The 17,324-nt window shown below is 47.6% G+C and overlaps 5 protein-coding genes across 13 annotated transcripts; 1 reads left to right on the forward strand and 4 right to left on the reverse strand.

Annotated features, from left to right (window-relative positions):
- Window positions 1-218: 218 nt before the first annotated feature.
- On the reverse strand, window positions 219-3,446 carry EndoB (SH3 domain containing GRB2 like, endophilin-B). 5 transcript variants are annotated; one of them, XM_001362016.4, is made up of 6 exons: window positions 3,244-3,446; window positions 2,628-3,125; window positions 2,469-2,504; window positions 2,191-2,381; window positions 1,314-1,560; window positions 219-1,257 (listed from the first exon to the last, which is right to left on the reverse strand). In XM_001362016.4, the coding sequence occupies exons 1-6, from the start codon at window positions 3,319-3,321 to the stop codon at window positions 1,129-1,131; spliced, it is 1,179 nt and encodes a 392-aa protein (XP_001362053.2). In that variant the 5' UTR covers window positions 3,322-3,446; the 3' UTR covers window positions 219-1,128. The 5 variants fall into 5 exon arrangements, with proteins under 5 accessions (XP_001362053.2, XP_015040819.2, XP_004444580.2 ...); XM_015185333.2 differs by lacking the exon at window positions 1,314-1,560 and adding an exon at window positions 1,804-2,002; XM_004444523.3 differs by lacking the exons at window positions 1,314-1,560; window positions 2,469-2,504 and adding an exon at window positions 1,804-2,002.
- Window positions 3,447-4,603: 1,157 nt separating this feature from the next.
- MED16 (mediator complex subunit 16) lies at window positions 4,604-7,429 on the reverse strand. The gene has a single exon (XM_001362017.5). It carries the CDS (start codon window positions 7,362-7,364, stop codon window positions 4,947-4,949), a length of 2,418 nt encoding a protein of 805 aa, XP_001362054.2. The 5' UTR covers window positions 7,365-7,429; the 3' UTR covers window positions 4,604-4,946.
- Window positions 7,430-8,076: 647 nt separating this feature from the next.
- LOC4805697 (uncharacterized) lies at window positions 8,077-12,259 on the reverse strand. Of its 2 annotated transcripts, none has more exons than XM_015185334.2 (2): window positions 11,866-12,259; window positions 8,077-9,438 (listed from the first exon to the last, which is right to left on the reverse strand). In XM_015185334.2, the coding sequence occupies exon 2, from the start codon at window positions 9,436-9,438 to the stop codon at window positions 8,167-8,169; it is 1,272 nt and encodes a 423-aa protein (XP_015040820.2). In that variant the 5' UTR covers window positions 11,866-12,259; the 3' UTR covers window positions 8,077-8,166. The 2 variants fall into 2 exon arrangements, with proteins under 2 accessions (XP_015040820.2, XP_001362055.3); XM_001362018.4 differs by lacking the exon at window positions 11,866-12,259 and adding an exon at window positions 11,630-11,839.
- Window positions 8,198-14,498, forward strand: LOC4805698 (uncharacterized). Of its 2 annotated transcripts, none has more exons than XM_001362019.5 (2): window positions 8,198-8,332; window positions 13,309-14,498. In XM_001362019.5, exon 2 carries the CDS (start codon window positions 13,318-13,320, stop codon window positions 14,371-14,373), a length of 1,056 nt encoding a protein of 351 aa, XP_001362056.4. In that variant the 5' UTR covers window positions 8,198-8,332; window positions 13,309-13,317; the 3' UTR covers window positions 14,374-14,498. The 2 variants fall into 2 exon arrangements, with proteins under 2 accessions (XP_001362056.4, XP_015040821.2); XM_015185335.2 differs by lacking the exon at window positions 8,198-8,332 and adding an exon at window positions 13,033-13,127.
- On the reverse strand, window positions 14,406-17,323 carry Fbxo42 (F-box protein 42). Of its 3 annotated transcripts, none has more exons than XM_004444525.3 (4): window positions 17,238-17,323; window positions 16,617-16,885; window positions 15,150-16,537; window positions 14,406-15,087 (listed from the first exon to the last, which is right to left on the reverse strand). In XM_004444525.3, exons 2-4 carry the CDS (start codon window positions 16,816-16,818, stop codon window positions 14,647-14,649), a joined length of 2,031 nt encoding a protein of 676 aa, XP_004444582.1. In that variant the 5' UTR covers window positions 16,819-16,885; window positions 17,238-17,323; the 3' UTR covers window positions 14,406-14,646. The 3 variants fall into 3 exon arrangements, with proteins under 3 accessions (XP_004444582.1, XP_004444581.2, XP_001362057.1); XM_004444524.3 differs by having other exon boundaries at window positions 17,084-17,284; XM_001362020.5 differs by having other exon boundaries at window positions 17,031-17,284.
- Window position 17,324: the final 1 nt, after the last annotated feature.

Raw genomic sequence — 17,324 nt, forward strand, 5'->3', positions numbered from 1 at the left:
ATTTATTCAAGACCCTACAGAAGATCAGATGAAAATCATTTCTGCTTTGATTATAGTATATTTTCATTTATTTCATATTTTTTAGGTGTGTGTTTAAAATTCACTTCTAGACGCATTTCATATTACAATTTTTATTTGTTTGTTGAAAACCTAAAAATCATCGTTGTTCACTTTGTGTTTGTTGTATTGTACGTTCTGCCTTGGCATTTTGCAGTTTATTTGCATTAATTAAGCGCTAATTGGTGTTTCTTTTTTTTTTTTTTTTGGGTAGATTCTCTTAGATTTGAGAGGCAACATTCATAATAATTGACTTTTGAAAATTGCACCAAAGGATTTGCGGTTTTTTTTTTAAACGTAATAAATTGCAGCAGAAATGAGTAAGTAAGTAATTAATAATTTTGTATTAAATACTAATTAGCTTAAATGGGAAACACTTGCGGATAATGTAATACGTAGATAATAGGATTAACAATCTCATAGGTACATATATATAATTATAGAATATCCATAGTTTAAAGCACAGTGAATTTCGTTTGTTAACTGCGGTAGAGACAATCATAACACATAATACATAATACTTTCACGAGTGTGGAGGGAGAAGCTTAGACATTTTCTACAGATATGTGATACGCAGTAACAATAATAAAGTTAAGAATCGTTCCAAGTATTCAGTTTATAGTGTTTGTTGTAATTGTTAAAATAGTAATCGATTCAGGCAGCTGACAATACGCGCATGCTATATTTTTCGATTATTGCTTGACGCGTGTGGCTGTGCTGTGCAAATGGCGTGGATGTGTGGGAGGACAAGGATGAGATGGGGGTAAACGTGGCCTAAACTAGGGAATGCTCTATATATAATACTATGTTCATGCATGCATGTGTGTATGTATATGCTTTGTATATAACTATATTCTGATAAATTATTGTACTCTCTTGCTAGTGCCAAATGCCTTTTGGCCGCATTTTATAATTGTCCAATTGCCATTCCAATTCAAATCCATTCCCATATACGTGTGAGTATTTCGGAGCCGTAACATCGACTTTTAATTTTGACTTCTCTCCTTTCCATCTTCTGTCCAACATACGAGTATTTGGTTGAGATTATTGCATTATATTGCGCGCGTTTACTTAGAGGGTGACGTCGGGCTCCTCATCGAGCATTTCGACAAAGGCCCGCGGAACGAGTCCCTTCATGAGGCCCTGCTTGGCGTACATATAGTCCTCGTTCACGGGCGAGCACTCGGTGACAAATATGACCTAGAGATGCACAAGATTAGACACGCGGGCCTATCAATGTCTCGGTTTTTACTCACCTCGTTCGCATTTAGATTGAGCTCAGTGTGATCCTTGGCGTCATAGGAGCAGAGGACACGAGCCCGTTGCATTTGATCCGTGTTGACATGCATGGGCTGATTGGTCGGCCTGTGGGCGGATGCAGCCTGACTGCTGCTGTTATTGTTGCCCGAACCACGAGACGGCGACGGTCCGCCAGTTGCGCTGGACTTGTTGGCACTGGCGTTGCTCAGATCGAGCGGTATATATGGTGTCGGGCCTCCCAAGCTGATGGAATACGCAGAGGCAGATGCAGAGTTTAATGGACTTGATTTGTGATTTGATTATGCTGCTCAGATGGATGGGAGGGGAGGCGCTCAACGGAAACCGGATAGGATTTGATTATGTGCAGGAACAACAATAAGAATAAGAGCGACGAAGTAAAAACCTGTCGCTTAAATTACGTATAGTTTTTTATATTTAATGTTAACTGGAGCCACCAAGCCAATGTATTTTGTATTACGATTAAACTGTTGATATGGCAGTCGTATCGAATTCAATGTTAAAGTCTTCCAGCAGGTTCGTTAGGGACTTGTCAATTTCAGTATCGCTATCTAGGGCTACTCCCACTACGGAATCGGAATCACAGGAATGCATCGACACAGAGCTGGGAGGCCCACCATCAACATCTTCGCTATTGATGCGCAGGCGCGGCTTGGGATGCTGCATTCTGTAAGACCACAAACAATAACCGAAAGTGAGATGACCAGAGGCGCAATAGAGCTAGCTCAGGGACGGGACCGGGACCATCCTACACAGAGTGCACGAGACTTGCTGTTGGTGTCTAGTCGAGAGTCTTTGTTTGTCTGTTATCAGCATCATCATCTCCATTGATCACCATTACCATCTGATACTCACTTGGCCAGCTCCCGCTGCAGCTGTTCCATGACATCGCCGCACTGTTTGTAATAGCGCACCTGGGTCTGGATGAAGGCGTGCAGATGGCGCAGGTGGGAGGCCTGCGATGTGCTAATACCGTCCAGCAGTAACTTGGTTATTTCCGACTGGCGGTCGAACTCCGCCTGGGCCACGCGCAGGTCGCGCTCCGCCTGTAAAGAAAGTACAAATTAATGATCTGCTGCAGCATACTGTTAAGTGATGAGTAATAGGTATGGGCAAGGTCCAAGGTCTGATACCTGTTCCAAGGCAGCCTCTGGCGAGATGCCATCTTTCTATGAACCGTAATAAATCAAACCAACAATCCACACAGAGGCAGCGTAAAGTAATGTAGAAAAATATCGAAAGTCAATAATCCATTATGACCGCCCCCACTGCCCCCTTTTCCGCCCACTCACCGACTGTTGGCCTAGCATGCTGCGCGCCTTCTTGACCCGGTTCTTGCAGGCGTCCAGATCCAAGCGCTTCGAATCGAGAATGCCGCGCTCTTTGCTAATCGTCTTCATCTCGCCCTCCAAGAATTTGCGCAACGGTTGCGTAAAACAAATGCCCGAGGTGGCAATGAAATCGTGCTCGCACTGGCCCAGTTTCTGCTCAGCCTGTCCGACCTTGATGAGGGCCTGACCGTAGGGCAAATCCTGTCCGAAGTCCCCGCCGGCCTCAATCATGTCCAGGGCCAGGTGTTCCAGGTTGCTTACTCGTTTGGGTTTTGACTTGTCGATCTTTTCGAATATGTAATCCTCGACACGGTTCTGTGGATTCGGTATCAGCACCGATTCTGTGTCCTTGACGAGCTTTTCTGTCCATGCCTTGGTCACATCGGCACGTTCGGCGAGATTTTGAAAGTGCAAGTCGTATTCGGTGCGTTCGGTGGTGCCAAGCTTCTCCTCCGTCAGCTAGGGGAAAAAGGCAAAGAGCGTCAGTGCTGAGTGCTTGTATAGCCCCCAACCCAACCCCCAAAAAGCCCATTCATCCCCACCCGTTTTTTCTCGCACCCATCATTGATTTCTTTACCTGCACCACACGCGATATTGTGCTGCCTGCTTCCTTGACCAGGTTCTTCATGTTAAAATGGGGCAGATTTATGTTCATTGTAGAGTTGTTGTTCTTCCTTCCAGCCACTAACGGTTATTAATTAATTTTATTTCTTTCTTAGATTTGTTTGTATTTATTTTGCAAGCTCTTCCCACAGCGGATTTATCGTTAAAATATACCGTACGACCCTCAGAAATATACCAAAATATACCGTCTCATTTTAAAAATATACCGTAAATACACTGACAAATTCAAGTTATATTTTACATATTCCTCGTTTTTGATATTCCGTGGAATATTACTAGCTATATAGAATTATCCGATAATTTTATCCGATTAATGAATCAATTTTCTACTTGACCGGCACATTAAATACTTGGCCCTTGATTGTTTTTGCCTCAATTTTGGTTTCTCAACAACAATATAGCGATTCGTATGATGGAAAACCGAGTTCAACTACACGAGGTAAATGGCGGAATATATTAACGATTGTAAATTCTTATAGATCCATCCTATCCTTCCCTTTAAGTTGCCAAACCCCACGAATCTTTCATCTGAACTGCGCTAAAATGATTACCCCCTTGGCTTATAAAAGGTTAATAGTTCTCCGGCAAGCATTGAAACCATATTGCTTAATTTTGATGTTCCGTCAAATATAATAAGCTACATAGAACAGTTAGCCATGCCCACATAATTTTATCCCATTGATGAATAAATTTTCTACAAGATTGGATAAATTTTAATCCTTGCTTTTATTGTATTTTGTCTAAAACAAGGTTTAAACAAACAAGTCCAATCAAAAAAACAGTCGCAATGTTACTGGTATTTGACAAGATGCGTGTATAGGCTTTTGTGCACCCTATTTCGTTAGTTTTAAATGAAGATAAAACGTAATTTGTAAAGACCTTTTCTCAAATTGATATTCTTTAGACATATTCAAGTACAGTATTAGTATCTTGTATATATTTATCTCAATCCTGATACCTCATACATAACGGAGCTTGGGATAACAAACATTTTCTCAAATCTATCATATCCTTTTCCCTAGGGTATGACAATTAATGTTGCCTGGAATCATTGTTGTCAACCGGTTATTACGACTAATTCGTGGTTATTTTTTCTTCCGTCGAATATTACTAGCTATATAGAACATTTATCCATGCCCACATAATTTTACCCGATTAGTGAATCTATTTCCTAATGGACTGGTTTATTTTTAACACTTGCTTTTATTGCATTTTGCGTAAAAAATGGTTTTAGCGAAAATGACCAAAAAAAAAAACGAAAGAGGATATTCCGTCGAATATTATTAGATAGATAAAACATTTCGCCGATTATATCCGATTAATGAATCAATTTTTTACTTGACAGGCTTATTCTAAATACTATCTTTTATTGGATCTTGTCTAAAAAAATGTTTCAGCTAAATATGTCGAGCAAAAGAGAGATATATGTTTGCTTATTCCTTGGTTCAAGTTGCTGGAATAGAGATATATATGTACATATGTATGTACATAGATTCTGCGTAGGTGCATCATACATACATACATATGTGTGTTTCTATACCCTATGCTCTGATATACCTTCTAACGGGTTAAGCATTGTTTCATTTAAATTTGATTTTTATTAAAAGCTATGGATATTTAAATTCTAAGATTGATACTGTAAAGGGGCGGCCGTGGCTAATTAATCTGCTTCCAGAAGCCGCCGCAATGGCAATGCAGCCACTTGTTGAACCAGGCCTTCAGAGCCGAAGTCTTGGCCACTTTGTTAGCATTGTTGACGAAGACGAAACCACAGCGGGCGCACCTTCTGATGGTGGTGGGATGGGCGCCGAGCTGAAGATTGCTGACGCCATCTTTCACCGACTTGGCGAAGACCACATTCTCCACTTCCATGTCCTGTAGGCACTTCGGCTCTACAAGGGAGGTGAACATGAGATGACCCGACTTCACTGCAGCAAATCCCTGGGCACTGAGCAGCGTGGTGGGATTGAACTTGTTTAGCTGAGGAATGAGAAGCTGCTTCGATAAAAGACTGCACTCGTCCAAGAGCATCTCGTCCGGCTCCGCGGTGTTCTGGGCCAGGCGCGTGAGCAGGCGGAACAGGATGACCAGCACGTCAATGTTGTCCATGGTCTTGGTGTAGACGGGCAGGCATTGTGTGTTCAGCAGGCCCCAGATGCGTATCATGACGAGCAACTCCCTTAGGCTGCTAATAGCGTTAATATCCCGGCTGATGTCATAGCTGGGACGCTTCCCGGACAGCTTGCATTTCATCACCTCTTCAGGTAGCATGTTGAGCATGTTGAGCGCCAGATCGGTGACCCATTGAATCAGTTGCTGCAAGCTCTGCAGCATCACTGGTTCCACTGTGAAGTCCTTGGCATCCAGGTTTAGCATCACTGTGTCCACGTCTGGTATGGACTCGTTCAGCTTCGTCGTCAGATTATCGGCGGGTCCCTTGTCCTGGTAACCTAGGTCGGAGGGGCGCAGAAGACTCTTGAAAGTGGTGGATATGGCATGGAGGATGATTAGATTGTCAAACTCCTGCTGCTGCACACGACAGAGATTGCTCTTGAGGGCCAGGAAGTTGGCATAATAGTAGTTCTTCACATACGATGGCTGGCGCGAAAAGTTATCCGTCAGCTTCTCCACCAGGGGCTCCAGGTTCCCCAGGTTCAGGAGTAGTACATCACTGGCATCGCAGCCTGTGACAATGCAGTACTCCAGCAGGAGCAGTGCGGATCCACTCTGTTTCAGCAGTGGCGCTTGCATGGCATACAGCTGGGCGTGAGCATCGAAGATCAGGAGCATTTGACTGGTGGGAGTGAGGTCCCCGCTCACAAATTTCACTCCACTGCCGTCGGTCACTTTATCGAACTGCGTGTGGTTCAGTTGCTTCAGAGAATTAGGCTCCAGGACCTGGACACTGTTATCCTGGAGTATCGCATAGACCGGAGAGCATTCCGCCGTGGACGGCATGAGGCGTGAGAGACAGATATCGGCAAGTGGAGCATTCAAATGGAGCTTTGCCACCTGCTCCCAACTCTCCGACTGCACGAATTCGTTGCCCTTATTGGAACCGCCTCCCTGGAGCAGGGCGTGGACACTCTGACGCCTGCGCGTGAGGGTCCACTGCTCCAGCAAACTGCCTCCCTCCGTACAGGAGTATGCTATGAAGATCACGTCGTCATTGGCCACCCGCGTCCACTTAAGGTGACTGATGAGCTTGCCCTCCAGCGGATTGAGGAATATACTTGCCTGCGACTCGGACTTGATGGCCATGTGCTGCTCTAGGCCCAGGTCTCCTTCCATCATCAGGGAGATCTTGAAACACTGCACGAGCTGTTGCTGCCAGCCGCAACTGAAAGCTACACTGACAGCCCCCGAGGGACTCGGGGCCATGCTGCAGTGCTCTATGAAGCTTCTGGAGATGCCAATGCTATGCATAACGGGTGTTAGCTCAACAATCTCATTGCCGGCGCTCTCAGCACTGGAGAACTTTTGGAACAAGGGTAGGCTGAATGACCCCAGGAGGCCAGATGATGTCAGCAGAATGCAGCCTTCGCTGGCAACCCCGCCGAAGCCACTGAGCGTGGGACGCTGCTCCAGGCGCTCAAACTTCTCTGCGTAGTATGTGTGCTCCTTCTTCTGAGGATTGAACAGGACTCCCTTGCCGTTGTGGAAGAACTTGGCCTCTATGATGTCCTCGCTGGGGACGTTGGCATGGTATTGCAGAAGCCAGATGTTGATGGACTGATTCTTGGGCTGCCAAATCTCGACGCGTCCGCCGACATAGCCGAGCAGCAGTTTCTCCCCGTTGGCACTCCACTCGAGCACATTGATCAGCGACTTCGAGGAGCAAACCTTGTAGTACTCCCACGGCGTCACAATGTCGCAGACATACACATGACTGTTGCTGGTCCCCACAGCCACCCCAGCACTGTTGCTGTCCCCGGGGCCATGGGAAACAATGGCGCTTTGGAGCGAGCTGAACGCGATAATGTTGCGGGCCGAGACAGAGCATAGCACCACTTTTTGGGGAAACACGCTGTCCTTGCCGAACTCCTTGCTCTCCACTTTGTAGAGAATCGTCATTTTTCAGCGTAAACAAAACAATACGGCAAAAGCATAGAGGTGGACAAGCCGCCCTGTCAGTGACGCTGTAAATATCGAAACTAATCCGATGGTTGTATTCCACTAGACTTATCCACGCCAAGACAAGACAAGTCGAGTCTGAAAAAAGACATACCGATAAATTTTGTTATGCTCCTGAGATTGGAGCAACATCCTTGATTTGGTAGACTCCTTATCAAGGACCAAGGATACTTTCTGCAGTCATATGTATCCTATTTTCTCCGTTATTTGTGGGGTCGTTCCATTGGTTCCTGTAATTGGAAGAATATCCTTTATCCTTTGTTAAACTCAAGCAAGCCCAACCGGTCGTATATATCCGATGCTCTGCAAGCATGATTTTTCATCAAAACTTAGCTTAGTATAAATGACTAAACAAGAGGAAAACATTGGTATCTATGGTATGGTTAGTGCTAGAACGCAGGGAATATCGGTAAAGCACACATCGTATAATCACATCACTACATCCCATCGATATCTTTCAGCGTTTTTTTTTTTAAATTATCTATTTCATGAAGTAATTGGTACTTAATTAACAATAATTACAGTCAAATGAAGAAATCGGCACAGAACAGCACAGCACAGCTTATCGGATTTAGTTTGACAACAGCAGCAGGATCCAAACAAAAGCCGCAGCGCAAACCGGCTTTGTTGTTATCGTTGAATCTGTTTGGAGTGTTTTCCAAAGTTTATTGAACTCCAACACAGCGTACATTAACTTACGGCAATAAATATGTACACAATTAAGATTAAGCCTAACTAAAACCTACACCAGGTTGGCGTAGCGCAGGCCCTTGACCAAACTGCCGATGAAGCTGTCGCTGTCGATGAAGCGAATGCCATCGGCGATACAGGACTGCAGGCTGCAAGGATATTCTGCACCGTATGCGCTTCCGTCCCAGCGTATCTGCAGTTCGTAGGACAGCTCCGGGGTGAGTACACACGCCTCCTCGCGGCGCCATCTTAGGTGCAAGTCGCAGTTATATTTTGTGCTCTGATTTTGAATGACATGACTCCACACGGGATTGGTGGGCGCGTCCTCGCCGTCCGCCGGCAACTCGCAAAGGTCCAGCCGCAGGGACTCGCGATATTCCAGAGGCAGCTGAACGTGGCCAAAGGTGCTGGTCAGGTTGGGGGGCAGGCGGCTGTTCAGAACCACTCCCATGAGAGAGATGAAGCGAGGGCTCTTCAGGCGGAGACGCCACACGGGAGACTCTGCATCTACGGTAAACGGCCGGCAGGCCTTGTAGTAGCAGCGCTCTACTGAGACAATCGGAGCCGGAGCAGGAGATTGCACTTCATTAGAAGCATTCACGGGCCACGAGTTCGCCTCTGGCCCCAGGCCGTGAACAACCAAGCCCGCATCGCTAGGACCAAGGCCCAGTTGCTCACACTCCTGCTGGGTCCACTCGTAGACATACCAAATGAGTAGCTTGTGCGGCTCTTTGCAGGCGGCTATGATCGTTTTGACGCACTCCTTAGACACGTGGACATAGTGCTCCTTCAGATGGGTCATGTACTGGGCATTGCTCACGCAGCAGCGCATGAAGAAGGTCATGCAGACCTCCAGCAGACTATCCAGTCCCATGCACACACTCAGCTCCAGAGCCGGCAGAATGTTGGAGAAGCGCAGCTTCCTGGTGATGGCCACCAGGGAGTCGGCTATCAGCTGGTCCAGCAGATACTTCTCTGCCGCATAGTACAGCTCAATGCAGGCTACCAGCTCCAGGTTGTTGTAGTCCACGCTGCCCGTGTAAATGTAGTCGACCAGGACTTTGAAAATGGCCGCACTAATGTCGTGTATCTCGATCTCGGGCTCATTCTCATGCATTGGTCCGAAAAACATGGCCTCAAACACGGGACTGGCGGCACTCAGGATCAGTTTGTGGCACTTAAGCTGCTCCTCGCACACGTGGAAAACGCAGTCCGTGTACTTCTCCCCGTGCAAAAGCTCGGCATAGCGACGCCCCAGCAGGTTGCCCACGCTAGCCTGCTCCTTGTGATGGGTCTCGGCCAGTTCCACAGTAGAGCTGCTCATCTGAAAGAGGAGAAAGGCCATGAATATGGAAAAAAAGAGATAGGGAACTGAACCGGTTGCCAATTTGCCCGTGCCCGTGCCCGGCCGGGCCATCAATCATGCTTTAGATAATAGAAACTATTTCGGGTCGGGCGAATAGAAAGCAAGAAGCGGCGAAAAATCGTCAAGAGCAGACGAAAACGAGGGGGAACGTTGTGAGTTGCTGCGGACACCGCAACTCTACGGTTATACCCGATACTAAGTCAGTATGGCTCTCCTCCGGCAGACGCCGCTAATATTAAACGACACGACAAAGAGTGCGTGCGAGAGAGACAGAAAATCAGTCTGAGCGTGACGTCGGGCGCTGCGTAGCCACTGCAAATTGATTTGTTCCTTTTGGCTATAAAAATGATCTGATCTGATCTGATCCAGATTCAGCAATCTAATAGATATGGTCATTATCTATGATTCTGCGTTTTTAGTTTTCTCAAATCTGCAATATTGTGGATGCAACAGATTTTCGTCCTTTGTGGGGGCGGATGGGGGTGGGGCGAAATTCTGAGATATACGTTTTATAGTGACATCTTAAAGGAGTGTGTGTACCAAATTTGGTTACTCTAGCCTTAATAGTCTCTGAGATTTGTGGTTGCCTCAGATTTTCGTCCTTTGCGGGGGCGGAAGGGGGTGTGGCGAAATTTGGACATGAAACGGTCAAGGTCCGATATCACAGGAGTGTGGATACCAAATTTGGTTGCTCTAGCTCTTATGGGTTCTCAGATCCTTGAACTCATATTTTGCAATTGGCAAAACCTACAATGAAACCTGTGTGTTAGAGTGAGACAGAGCGAGAAAGAGTGAAATTGTTTTCGTGATTCTGGCTATAATAATTATACGATCTGGTTCAGATTTTGCACTCTGTAAGATATAGTTATCTTCTACGATTCTGCGTTTTTAGTTTTCTCGTATCTTTAAAATTGTGGATGCCACAGATTTTCGCCCTTTGTGGGGGCGGAAGTGGGCGGGGCAAAGTTTTGAAATATTTTTGGATCAGTGACATATCACAGAAGTCTGGATCCAAAACATCGTTGCTCTAGCTCTTATAGTCTTTGAGCATTAGGCGCTGAAGGGGACGGACAGACGGACGGACGGACAGACGGACAGACAGACATGGCTCAATCGACTCGGCTATTGATGCTGATCAAGAATATATATACTTTATAGGGTCGGAAACGATTCCTTCTGGACGTTACACACATCCACTTTCACCACAAATCTAATATACCCCAATACTCATTTTGAGTATCGGGTATAAAAATAAATATTAACACGTTGAATTTTGTTTGCGGGCAGTTAACCGATCAGGCAACCGAATGTCTCCCGAGAGAACTGTTCTGATATGATAGTTTTTTAAGAGGGCGTATGCCATAAACAAATCTGATTTGATAAGAAAGCCCCCACGTTAGACTGCCTTGCCTCTGTAAAGTCAAGAGCATTCCCCAACCGTACACCGCACAAGTGCTCGTATTGTAACAGCGTGACGCAATTTGCATGGAATAATATCAATTGAATCAATTGGCTAAAGCTGCCTTAGATTTTCTTAGTCATTGCCAAGAACGTGCTGGTCATAAGCAAGCAAATATATACACACACGGTTATGCACAGACGTATGTACATATGTATGTTCTGGCAGACGTATTCCGTTTATCAATAAGCCAGAATATTACTACGAAGTGTCGGTCTGTCGACCAGTTATTCACATCTAATGCCGGCTCGAATTCGCTCTGTCATGAGGAGGGGAGGGGAGGGGCTTTCGTTTGCCTATTTATATTTAAGTGTTTTTGCGGATGGGTGTAATACATAACCGGTTTAAAGTGTTTTTCTACAGATTTTAGTTGTCGGTTTGCGGCATAGGCTATGGTGACTTCTATGGGGACTATCGGTACATAGCGTGAATCCTGTCCAAAGTACTTTCGGAAGTGCAATTCAGTGGAATGAATGAAGGTATATGTATAGCGTATGGCATGGAAAGTATAGTCCCTGCTAAAGCCATATACAACTGAGCTGATGGACTCTGTCCAAGGGTTGTAGCGCGTACATAGAACACATACATATGTATGTAAAATGCGGGCTCGGCTCCACCGAGAAGCTGATCATCGCATCGATTTTGAGCATTTGGTTGGTATTCCTGAATCGAACTGTAGCGACTGTTTACCTTCCCTTCCCCCGGAGTCAATCAATTATCTCGTGATCTCTAATATTGCTGCGCAGATTGTTTACTTTCCTCTGAAGCGCAATATTCAAAGTTGCATAAAATTCACCTTCGAGAGGTGAAGGGCTCACAGATTTGTGGTACGGCCTTAGATCAAATTATTTATGATGTGTATTTTGGTAATTTTTCAAAAACAAAATTGGATTATTTAAGTGGATATTTTTCCAACAAGAACACACCTCTTTTTGGCACTGTGACAAATTCTTTTCAAACAAAAGCGATCACTTGCGAAACTATATAGTAGGTATGTACTATATGTGGTGTTTTATATAGTGAAGAAATTCGATTTGATCGAAAAGTTCACGAAAATATAAGTGAATTTCCGCGAACTCTTAGGCGAGACTAATTGGGCGACAATTTGTTCGTCGTTTTTCTGCTCTGGCAGCCGAGGTGTGGAGTCGGCTGAACTTGACCGATATCGCGGACTTCATATGCTGATCTGATCGCCAAACCAAAACAGACGCCACCAGCTGTTCGGCGCAGAGAACGAGGCTGACCGACGAACGAGAAACGAGAATGGAACTGAAAACTGTGAACCGTTGAGCGCAACGCGCCACCTTCAACTGATCCGATGGACAGCCAGGTAGAGGTAGAGGTGTGGTATCAAAGCGATTGTTGGCGTCCGATCTCCGGCCGCTCTCACACGCTCTCGATCATGCCTCTCTCTATACCTCTCAATTTTCTCAGTTCTTCGCCACTCTGCCGCTAGTTGGGGCCGTTCTGGAAGTACCCAAAAGGGTTTCTTTCGAACTTTTTCCAGCTCTGGCGATCCCATTGTTTTCTGGGAGGCTTACTCCCACTTTTCTGATTCTTTGCCCTAACAGAATAGATCCTGTTGTACCATAGGGCAGGACGCTGCTTGCTTACAGACATTACTACAAGGAGTTGACGCTACCGATGCTCGTCTGGCACTATCTTCATGATGATGATGAGATTACGCCTTCGTTGAGATTACAAATTAAGCGCCTGGCAGCGACTTCCAACCTTGAACCTTAAAATTGCCTCTTCTTCAGTTCAGCCAGAGAGAAGCTGGTCGAGAAGTCGCCGCCTAGCCACAGCCACACCAAAGCAAAGCTATTTCTGTAAACCCAACCATCTTGAATACTCTTCCCTTTGGAGTGTGAGGTGTGGGGTACATGGTTTATCTGATCTTTGATGAAATACAAATGCTTATCTAATCGCTTATAATCGTAGTTTATTTTAAATGCTTTCTTTTTTTAGAAGTGAGGTGCGCAGTCGTTTATGGGAGCGCAACCTTGATTAAATTATGCAAATTTTAATAGATTTTTTTACACCTGGTCACTACAGAGTATGCTAGTTTCGGTGCTGGGTTTAGATGGCTCCCAACGGTTGGTTCTTCAGTGCCGCGCCGTCTTGGGGCAGCTGCTTTGGCTCAGACCTTAGCTGTGCCTTTAAGTTTGGCATTGGGCTGAGGAAACAGGTAATGTTGTGGACCCTGGAGGGAGGCTGGGCCCGGACGCACATTCATCGTACACACATACACACACAAGCAGACACTGTTCACACACACACTTACTCACGCACGTGTGACTTCTTTTATTGTTTGCCAAGCCTCCTCATGCAACTTTCTTCTTCCCCTCTTTCTCAAACTTCTTTTGCAGCCCCTTGGCATGCACCTGTCGCCCGGACATCTCAGAATCGTGCTCATTCTGGCTCTGCTGCAGGACCTGCAGGTAAAACCACAGAAGGACATATTTAGGGCACATCTCGAGCGGGATCTACAACTTTGTCCGGCCTGCTTTGCCGGACAGCGCTGGCAATGCGAGGAAATCTTTGAGGCCATTGCAGAGCCCTCGGATTGGAGCAAGCTTCTTAAAGGAATCGCTCTGCTGATCGATCGTCGGGAGATATATTTCCTGCAATTGAATGAGCGTCATCAGGCAGCACAGTTGGTGGCCAAAAGAGATGCCATTGGGGGGCACTCTTACCGCAATATGGGCATCTTGCGAGAAGCATTTCTTGAAATGGAGGAGCGTCCCGGTGGATTCCAGTTATGTCGTAGCGGATTCAGGACTCCCCGTTTTGTTAGTTACTTGGAGCAGCGCGGTCATGAGGCTGCCACCATTTGGTACTACATGATGCACAGCATTACACCATTGCTGATGCAGGAACTGTTTTTGCGTGGCTTTCCAGTGCCTCGGAGCTACGCTGCCTGTGGCCTTACCCATTTCCAAGCCTATGCCGGACGCACCCTGGTACACTACGCCACTGCTGGCGAGAATCTGCGCCTGGAAATGGCCCGACAACTGCTCCAGCTGTCTCTGAAGCTCACATTTGGCTTTGCGGACTTTCGCATCTTTCTAACCGATTTTACGGCAGACAATCTGGCCTTTGACGAGGCCAGCCAGAGTGTGATCCTCATCGACCTGGACTCTGTTGTCCTAGTGGATGCGGCGGTCCCCTTGGGCGACGCCCAGAAGTACGAGCCCTTGCCTGGCGATGGATTCACTTTCGATGTGAAGTCCTTTTGCGGTGGCCAGCAGCTGGACGCGAATGTCTATCAGGCTTGTCTCCTGCTGAAAGACTTCCTGCTGCGAGATCTGGCCAACGGAAGGCTGGAGATGCTGCTGGAACAATGTGTGCGTTGCGACGACGCGACATGTGATATGCGCTTCCAGCAAGCATACGACTTGATCAAGCTGCTTGGCGAGCTGCTGGGCAGCTAGGACTTTGGACGAAGGACAAGATGAAGTCGGGCTAAGGTAACATATTGAGGATACTTTAATTTAAGTAGGTAACCATGTTTAATCATACAACTCATCCATTACACTCAATATATGGTCTCAATGAACTTCGCCCGAACTTCTTTGAAGGAGTTTGGTGTGGCAGCAGCATTGGCTGTTACCTATAACTTAGGTTTAGGTCAGGAGGGGAGGACATAGACATAGACATAGCTATCGTGTCTGCTGTAGTATGGCTGGCCGGGCCCCGGTCCGAGCTTAAATAATATCACGGGGAAAACTCAGAAAGTGTATGGAATTGGACACGTGGTGTGTGATGTCTGTGAGGGTCTCCTTGTGGACGCCACCGAACAGGATCAGCTCGCCATTGCCGGCAATGAGGCTAGACAGGATGAGGCGGTCGGGGGCTCCCCGGAGAACACCAAAGTTCTTGTATTCCACCCAGTCTAGGGCGGGTTCGCTGCTGCTGAGTATGCCTGAGATGTCGCAAACGAAGAGGGATTGTACATTGCAGCGCAGTCGCTTGGGTGAGGGGGCACGCAACGGCTGCGGCTCCACCTGGGCGGCTGCGGGTGCACTTCGCCGCGAGTTGCGTATGGCGTTCATCTTCTCCTCCATGCGCCGGATGCGTTCATTGTGGTCTCGCGAAGCGCTGCGTGACCGTGTCGGCACGTTGAAGGCGGCCATACGGAAGGGATCCTGTGCGGAAATTGTGCATTAAGTTTCGGATGTTCCAAATAGTGTCGTATTTGTGCACTTACCTCGTACATTTCATCAAATCGTTTGGGTAATCTAGGCTCATTGTCCCGGCATCGCAGGGCCAGATTGCGCTGAAGACGCTGGGCTGCATCCACATCCCCATCGGCTGCGGCCAGGGAGGGGGGTCGCACTGGCGGTGAGGGTGGGGAAGGAGCTGCGGCGGCGGCAGCCGGAGCTGGAGGAGCATGCAAATCACTCAAACGTCCGGATCGTGGCTGATAACTATTGTTGTTGTTGTTGTTTACATTATTGTTGTGCATGAACTGCTGCGCCTGCTGCATATGTTGGTTGAGAATGGCCCGTCGATTGGCCAAATACTGTTCTTGCGGAGCCAGAGCCCCGCCCGCTCCTCCTCCTGCTCCAATGCGATTTACTCGATTTTGACCCAAGCCGCCTCCCAAGCCTCCAGCCAGCCGGCGCTCCGGCATTAGGATTCGTTGGCCCCGCTGCGGCATGTTTTGGTGAGGATTGGGGGGCGGCGGGCCACGTCCACCGACCACAGGAACTCGACTCTGCTTCATCATTTGAAAGTCTTGGGGCATGTTGGGCGACGGTCCCACCACTACGAGGTAGTTGTTAACCTTGCAGCCAGGATTGCACCACATGTGGACGGCCCCGAATCGCTTGTTGCGCACGGTCAGCGTTTTCCAAGACCACACATCTCTAGTCATGTCCAGCAGCCAGGCATCCGTGTAGACCCGATTGGCTCCGCCACAGCCGCCCACGACAAGGAGGTGATTCTTGCCCAACTCGATCTGGATTTGTCCATACCTCGCACTGGGCCGCGTATTGCCCACGAACAGCGGCTGCCACCAGCGCTGCTCGGGCAAGTCCAGAACCCAAGTGTCGTTGGAGTTGATGTTTACGTCGTCCGTGATCTGATAGCCACCGAACACAACCATGCGGTCGCCATGCACCGTGGCCGAGTGGCCAGCCATGGGCGGCGGACAGGGCATAGTGTTCCTCAAAAGCCAGCGATTCTTTCCTAGATCGTAGTAGTGCAACTCATCGAACAGGCACCACGGCTGATACGGCGGATGCAGCGAGGGATAACGCCAGCCGCCAAAGAGCACGAGTTGATCCTTCCAGGCCACCATGGAGGCACTGCCCTTGGGCGAGGGATACGTGCCCGTTGCTACAGGCCTTGCCCAGCGCATGTGAGTCAGATCAAAGCGCCAAAGATCGTTAAAGGTGGTGTCCGAAGTGGATCCGCCGCCGAAAACATACATGGAGTTGCGCTGGCGCACCGCCGAGTGGGCAAACCGTCCAGCGATAAAGGCTACGGGTGAGGTACTCGCGGCGGCGGCCGTTTGTGGCGAGAAAACCTCCCAACGCAGTCGAAAGTCGGTCAGGCCTTTCTCGAGGTTGAACTTCGAGCGGCGCACGAGATCTGGGGATCAATAGGGGGAAGAATAGGTGAGGCTAGAGAAGCTCTTTATCGATCGCAGCCACACTGCGTGCATACTCACTCTTTACAATGCCATGCCAGCGCTTGCACACGATGCTGCAGTGCTCCAGATCCCCATAGGGTGGTAGGTAGGTGAAGATGAACTCGAGAATCTCGTCAGGCAGCACATTCAGACTGGCGTAGCACAGTGGCGATGACGAGGGAGGGGAGCTCATGTCACAGTTGTGATTCTCGCTGTCGACCTTGTGATTGCACGTGTCCATCGTGGGTCCTGTCCTGTCCTTGATGTCCTTCTTCGTACTGTGTCCTTCACCTTCAGATGCTGCGCGACTAAAACAGCAAATGGGGATTGGAAGAGTATGTGGAGTCTACATTAGCTACATAATGGAAGGAAAAAGAGGGTATGGACAAGAGGCAAAACGGCCCAGAAAAACAACGCATGCAAGGTAAAAGCCACCCTTTTTGCCCAATATACCTTGAAGATAAAAAGCTGATTGTCCTCACACGCCAGGTGAGGTTCGTACGAACCTTGCAATTTTCCTTGACTCTTTGTGCCTGTTGTCCATACCCTTTTCAGTAGCCCATTCAAAAAAACGACTTGCTTTTTCGTCGCAGGATCGGGCACGCCATTTTGTTGGTATTTTATTCTGTAAATATCTTATTACTTTCACGATTTACGCACCTGAATTTTCATTCTAGGATTGTTGATATCAGTGTGACCGACCGTCAGAAACATACCGAAACATACCGTCTCATTTAAAAAATATAC

The sequence above is a fragment of the Drosophila pseudoobscura genome, chromosome 3 (assembly GCF_009870125.1).
Source record: "Drosophila pseudoobscura strain MV-25-SWS-2005 chromosome 3, UCI_Dpse_MV25, whole genome shotgun sequence".
Classification (NCBI taxonomy): domain Eukaryota; kingdom Metazoa; phylum Arthropoda; class Insecta; order Diptera; family Drosophilidae; genus Drosophila; species Drosophila pseudoobscura.